The sequence below is a fragment of the Urtica dioica genome, chromosome 11 (genome assembly GCF_054948205.1).
Source record: "Urtica dioica subsp. dioica isolate 48M chromosome 11, U.dioica_male_clone48M_v1_H2, whole genome shotgun sequence".
Taxonomy (NCBI): domain Eukaryota; kingdom Viridiplantae; phylum Streptophyta; class Magnoliopsida; order Rosales; family Urticaceae; genus Urtica; species Urtica dioica.
Genome location: NC_142766.1, coordinates 21,322,480 through 21,329,962, shown reverse-complemented (window position 1 = coordinate 21,329,962; position 7,483 = coordinate 21,322,480). Strand labels below are relative to the sequence as shown.

The window sequence follows — 7,483 nt, the reverse complement described above, 5'->3', positions numbered from 1 at the left end:
ATGCACTTAATCTCCTCTTCCTTGGTTGTACCTCAATGTGAGGTTCTGATCAGAAGCAACTTAATCCATTCGCGGGTCTTGCATAATAAAGAAAAATCGGGCAATCGTATTTCCAAAAAATTATTTTTTGTAGGAATTATTTTTGGTAGCCGTTTTTTTATATATTTATCGTAAAAGTAGTATATTAAAAGTTTTTACTGTAAAAATAACATTTTTTTCGACCGTAAATAATCAAAATTTTTTTATGTTTATTATTGTGCCATGGAGTTATGTAATGTCTCAATTTATAACTATATTTTAATTGTCTCAAGACAAACAGACAAATAAAAATTACTACAATTGGCATCAACGAAGTTGTATACTTCTGTGCTATTCTCTACTTGAACACATCGTCCTTTTTTTCTTCTTTCGTTCTGGCGTGTTCTAGTGGAGAATAGCACAGAAATATACAATTTTGTTGTTGTCAATTGTAGTAGTATTTATTTATTTATCTGTTTGTCTTGAGACAATTAAAATATAGTTATGAATTGAGACATTACATAACTACATGACACTATAATAAACATCAAGAAAATGGTGATGTAACTAAATAACCAATTTAAAGTTATGAATTTGCAAAATAACCAAGGTTTGTCTTAATTTAGTGAAATAACCAAAATGTACAGTAAGTTGGTTTCAAACAAATTTCGAACCCAATATTAATTTTTTTTAAAGTGATAAATTGCTTATAATAATCGTTAAAAAAATTAATCTTGTCTGTTAAAATTTTTTTGAAAACGTAAATTTGACTATTTTGATAAAAAGTTGAAACTTTGGTTATTTTGCTAATCAATAAGTTTAAAATGGCTATTTTGTACAATTTTTCCTTTTAAATAACACACCCATGATATGTATATAAGAATCCACTTAATTATAAACATATATTATTATGATTAACACAAAGATTTTGTTGACAGTGTTATTAATATAAATTATTAGAAAAAATCAGGGGGAGCCCCCCCTTACCTTAACATAGCTTCGTGCGTAGCTAATTTTTTTTTATTAATGTTTTAGTAGAAGTGTCGTATTTCATCTTGGGGGAAAGCAAATTTCCGCCTCTATTTATTTGGTCACAGTGATCATATAGAAGACTGCTCAAAACAGAAAATATTTGGCAATTGGCATAAGATATTGCAAATAGAAATGTGAACATTCATTTATTGATATGTGAATTATGGATATATCACAATGCGATTCTGAGCACGAAGTGAGATACAAACTACTTCAGTAGTATGAGAAAGTTTGATATATCTATATCGGCAGCTCAGATCTCTTCTCTTTCCATTTATTTATTTATTACATGATTTAAAACATACAAGAAGAAGAGACGACACTCAGTGATCATCGACCACAGAACCAAGAAGAGCATCAACCAGCTCATTTCCACAGTCAATGAACTGGTAGTTGACTATGAGATGACCTTGCTGATACCCTATTCCACTATTGTCCAAAGGACGGAATATAGTCTCGAAGTCCAAATCCAAACCTCCGTTGCTACACTGGTCCACAATCCTCGCCGTTATTTGAGATCCGGTGTACGTATTCGTAATCTGCGCCCATCAAATCCAAGCAATTAATTTCCTCATAAGATTATTTAGTTCTTTTATTAATTTAAAAAAATTATAGACTTCACTTAACTGGCGGGCCGGTTTGATCTCTCTAATCCTTTCAATGTATTTATTTATAATATTTTCCACATTAGGCTAAATTTTATTGACAATATGTCCCTAATTTGTGGCCGGCTAATTTTATCAGTTTGATTTTAATTAACGGGAAAAAATAACTTGGTCAATGTACATTTTTAATATATTAATTGTAAGCATTTTTAAAATGAATAACGATCACCATTACTTTAATAATAATAGATGTGAAAATTAATTAACAATGGTTAGTTAATTTCCTTATCCTTCCTAACAATAAAGATTAACACTTAATTAACCTTATGACCGGCTTATCCAATCAACCCTGAAATTCCATCAGTACTTACCCTCAAGCATCTGCCGCAAGAGGCTTGGCCACTTGGGCCGGCGGGCCCACAGAAAGCGGTCCAGCCGTACTTACTGCGCCACGAGTAGGGCTTATTGGCATCCCACGTGGAGCAATACGCGCTCACGGCGTTCAAGTCCCAACCGTTTTGGGCGGGGTTGTAGAAATGGTACGTCGCTCTAACGTTCGTCGCGCTTTCACCGCCACCGCCGCCGCCGCCACCGCCGCCGCGGCAGTTGCTCTGGCAGCCGTTGGACGGAAGGCAGTGATCGTCTGTGGTGCCGCACCACCCGTATTGGCTGCAACACTCGTTGTTGGCGCAGATTTTCCCGCCAACTTGCCACCCACAATTCTGTGCCGTTGCGCTGCCTATCATCACTAGGCACAGCATTGCTACCACCACTCTCAGATCACTCATTTTTCAGTTCTACCCAAAGATACGAACTGTGTTGTGTTGTGTTGTGTAATTTGTGCGTGCTCCTAGGTGGGTCAAAGTAGGGAGGGATAAGTGTCTTTGATTTTATATAATTTTATTAACGTTTGCCATTATTACAGTTTTTGAGTCACGTTATATGCAATAATGCTATCCGTTGATCGGGTGGTTGAGATTTGATTTGGTAATGGTAATCAACGGTGGTCACGCAAGGCGGCTAATTATTGAAAAGTCGTATGAGGCGGCTGGTTAATTTAAATGGATGTCGACAAAACTTGTGATATAAAACGATGTATCATAAATGATCAAAAGAGGTTACGTGAAAAATCAAGAACGCTTTTGTTTGTTTGATATTTTCATAACACAAACTCAAAAAGTTTTTAAACTGTTTTCTGTTTTAACGAAGAAAATCATAAAACAGTTTTTAAAGGCCTGTTTGATAGTTAACTCAAAAAAAATTTGTTTTCTATTTTCTAATTTTTGTAGTTGTACTGAAAAATTATTTTGCAGTTGTTTTCAAAAATTTGTTTGATACAATTTTCATTTTTCTTTTTGAGAAATTGAAAAAACTGAAAAAGTGTTTGGTACAGTTTTCATTTATGTTTTTGAAAAACTAAAAAGAGAAGATGAGGAGAAGGAGGAGAGAAGAGAATAATATTTTTTTTTCCCAAAAATACATTTTATTTGTTTTCAGTTTTCTTTATTCTTTTACAAAACAACTGCAAAAAATTTTAAAAAAATTTTCCGAAAAATTAAACCAAACACAATTTTCGTTTTTTGTTTCCAATTTTTTTAACTCATTTGGAGAGGAGAACCAAACACAAGTGTTTTTCAATTTTTTCACTCAATTTTTTAACTTTTTTTTTAACATCTCCTCTTGACATCTCATTCTCTCTTATCAACATTATTTTATTTTCCTCACTTTTGATTATCGAATTTGTTTTCGTTACCTGGGAAACTTAAGTTTTACAATTATGACAAACTTTAAACAATGGGAACTTCATTTTACAAACTGTTAATTGGTCGTGATCATCTCGTCAAACACATACGTTTTCACTTTTTTTAGTCAACATTAGGTATAAAAATTTGATATTTGTTGTATTGACTACAAAGACAAACGGTGTTTTCCGATGAACTTGTGATACAATCATTATAACTAAAGGTACGACCATTATATTCGCAGCAAAGATTTTCATCTCGATGCCTTATGTGAATTATTACACTACAATTAAAAAAATTGAATAAAAAACTGAAATTTTTACCAAACAATTATTTGAAAACAACTGCAAAAAAATTTTAGACTACAACTATATGAAAACAAAAACAGTTTGAGTGAACTACCAAACATCTCTCTCTCTCTCTCTCTCTCTCTCTCACACACACACACACACACACACACACACACACACACACACACACACACACACACACACACACACACACACACACACACACACACACACACACACACACACACACACACACACACACACACACACACACACACACACACACACACACACACACACACACACACACACACACACACACACACACACACACACACACACACACACACATTTCTTCATGAATAATGCAAGTCTCCTTTTTTTTTCTCCTTTACTCAAGAGAGAGCGAGTAAAATAATATAGCCCTTTAATAATGTTTAATGAAAGTGATTTCTCATGATAAGATAATGTAAAAATAATACTAGGTGATGTACATGTCGCGGGAATGTGAAAGAAATAGTCCTTATGTTATCACAACATTTTTAGATCGCTTGACGTGGTCCTTTTTTTTTTATTTTTTTTTTTATTAAACTAAAAAAGCAAGAGCTTTAATCATACAAGAAGAGCCAATCAATTTAACTCAATGCCACCGTAGTCTTGTAAATATAAACTCTCAAACTTCGTATTGCAAATTACACAAATATGGGTTTTATTTTGCTTCGCTCAAACAATGGAGCTCCAATCTAAATCAAACCCACAAAAAATGATCTCATTCTTTCTCTCTTCACATCTACTAGGAGCCTTGAGTTATTGTTGGTTCTCCAATGGGACCTTTAAACTCTCATTTTGAAGATTTAAGGTGCTCTAATGACAATTATTTTACATTCTCAAAACTTCATTTTAATAATTTGGACAGTGGAATCTCAAATTTGAGAGTCCAATATTCACACCCTCAAAAATTGTTGTATAATTATATTTTAGTTATTTATTTTGTATAAATTGTTAAAATATAACCCATTTCTAAAATTTAATCAAGTATTTTATATTTTGGTACATAAAGACAAATAAATTACAATTAAATGCTTTAAATTTAATAATTTGATATATTTACAAGTGGATGAATAAAAAGAAGAGAACACACGCTATTAATATTAAAGTTAAAATTACATTCATACTCAAACATAGAAAATAAAATTTTATTTGTATGTAATTTTATATTTTCATCTATGCTTGTTTAAATGTAACTCCATGTTTGTGTGTAATTTTATGTTTTTATCCATGTTTTTATTAAAATGTAACTGTTATGTGTTATTATTATTTATAGAGGTATAATAATGTTCAATACTATTAAATATTAGGGACTAATATATAATATATATATATATATATATAAATAATTTTTTGAGGTTTGAAGATCCTCGATTTTATTGGAGTAAATAGCTTTTAAACTCTCATTTTGAATTTTGAGAATCGTTTGAGGGTCCCATTTAAAGATGCCCTTAAGCGTGGTATATTCGTTGTAATGTTGGTGAGGTAAAACAGGTATATGCAGGCCGGCCCAATAAATCTTGGGCCCCAAAGTAAAAGTAGAAATTACCTTATTAGCTTTTTTAAAACTTTTTTCCTATAGTAATCTTCCGATACTTAATATTCTTAGAAGATCTAATACTCAGGGGCACACATCTAGTCAGACTATTGCCACCAAAATATATGTTTGATAACAACGAGAGAGGAACTTTGTTTATACTTGATATAATATTCGGTTTCGCATCTTTCGACTGCCAATAGAAAGAAAAAAAAATGAGAATAATATATCAATTATTTTATATGTTGTTAATATGATCAAACAAGCAAGCACCAGTGGTCATAAGATATTGCAAATAGAAATGTGAATATTCATCTATCGATATGTGAATTATGGATTTATCACAATGCTATTCTGAGCACAAAGTAAGATACAAACTACTTCAGTTGTATGAGAAAGTTTGATATATCTATATCGGCAGCTCAGATCTCTTCTCTTTTCATTTATTTATTTATTATCATGATTTTAAACATACAAGAATAAGAGGCGACACTCATCTATATAGAAGACAAGAGCGTGTGTGGTGAATCGACAAACTAGTGATCATCGACCACAGAACCAAGAAGAGCATTAACCAGCTCATTTCCACAGTCAATGAACTGGTAGTTGACTGTGAGATGACCTTGTTGATACCCTCTTCCATTAGTGTCCAAAGGACGGAATATAGTCTCGAAGTCCAAATCCAGACCTCCGTTGCCGCACTGGTCCACAATCCTCGCCGTTATTTGAGCTCCAGTGTACGTATTCGTAATCTGCGCACCCATCAAATCCATATCAATAAATCTCATAAGATCATTAGTTTTTTGATAATTTAAATATATTTTGATAGACTTCACTTAACTGGCCCGGTGATTTTGGGTAAATTTTTTTATATAATTTTATATTATTATTTGTCACTTTTAAGTAAATTTATATGACCTTTTCAATAACATGTTACATGTCCCTTCATTTTTTTTATTATCATTTGTGTCTTTTTGAATTTAAAGTGATCGTTGTTAATGAAAACCGCTAAACCAAATAACTCGATCACATCAAACAAAACAAAATCACAGTCTTTTATCAAATTGTTCCACCAATCCAAACCCCGGACCTTTTGGGTTGGTTTAGATTTTGATGGTCATGCAAATGGGTTGAAACCGATCCAATCCGATAACGTTAATCCTCTAATAATATTTTTTAAGATTATAAATATTTTACATGAAATATTATTTTAAACGAAATGTAACAAATTTTATCATTTTTTTATAAAATTATTGTGGCTTAATTAAATTCAACAATACTAGAAAGACTTTAACTATTGAAAATACATTTTACTTTGATTATTATGGGTTATTTTTTTTAATAGATAGACTTATTCAAGATAAACAAAATTGTGATTCAATTTAACATAAGGAATTATAAATAATATATATATATATATATATATATATGTATTTGTGATTTCTTGTGAATTATATATATATATATATATATATATATATAAGATAATAAATATTTATTTTAACTTTAAATCAATGCAAATTTTCTTTTTGACAAATTGGGGATTTGATCTTGACTTACCCTCAAGCACTTGCCGCAGGAGGCTTGGCCGCGTGGCCCGACGGGCCCACAAAAAGCGGTCCAGCCATATTTACTGCGCCACGCGTAGGGCTTATTGGCATCCCACGTGGAGCAATACGCGCTCACGGCGTTCAAGTCCCATCCGTTTTGGGCGGGGTTGTAGATATGGTACGTCGCTCTCACGTTCGTCGCGCTTTCACCGCCTCCGCCGCCGCCGCGGCAGTTGCTCTGGCAGCCATTGGACGGAAGGCAGTGATCGTCTGTGGTGCCGCACCACCCGTATTGGCTGCAACACTCGTTGTTAGCGCAGATTTTCCCGCCAACTTGCCTCCCACAATTCTGTGCCGTTGCGCTGCCTATCATCACTAGGCACAGCATTGCTACCATTACTCTAAGGGCATGTTTGGTTCAAAAGTAAAATTTGAATGGTAATAGGAATGGTAATGGGAATAAGAATGTAATGGAATAAAAAACTTATTATCTTATTTGGTTTGATTTTTTTATTTATTTAGAAATGGAATGGAATAAAACAAACTTGACCAAAATAGCCTTTTATTCTCTCAAAGAACGTCATCTTCCCCAAATTATTTTTATTCTCTGCAACTATTTTTTCAAGTTTTAAAATGTTGAGGTCCACCACATTTCATAAAG

The 7,483-nt window shown here is 32.8% G+C and overlaps 2 protein-coding genes across 2 annotated transcripts; both read right to left on the bottom strand.

Moving 5' to 3' along the window:
- Positions 1 to 1,177: 1,177 nt before the first annotated feature.
- On the bottom strand, positions 1,178 to 2,539 carry LOC149382323 (barwin-like). Its single transcript, XM_089601659.1, has 2 exons — positions 2,027 to 2,539; positions 1,178 to 1,589 (listed from the first exon to the last, which is right to left on the bottom strand). Exons 1-2 carry the CDS (start codon positions 2,441 to 2,443, stop codon positions 1,374 to 1,376), a joined length of 633 nt encoding a protein of 210 aa, XP_089457785.1. The 5' UTR covers positions 2,444 to 2,539; the 3' UTR covers positions 1,178 to 1,373.
- A 3,035-nt stretch (positions 2,540 to 5,574) lies between these two features.
- Positions 5,575 to 7,227, bottom strand: LOC149382322 (barwin-like). Its single transcript, XM_089629725.1, has 2 exons — positions 6,833 to 7,227; positions 5,575 to 6,024 (listed from the first exon to the last, which is right to left on the bottom strand). The coding sequence occupies exons 1-2, from the start codon at positions 7,217 to 7,219 to the stop codon at positions 5,809 to 5,811; spliced, it is 603 nt and encodes a 200-aa protein (XP_089485851.1). The 5' UTR covers positions 7,220 to 7,227; the 3' UTR covers positions 5,575 to 5,808.
- Positions 7,228 to 7,483: the final 256 nt, after the last annotated feature.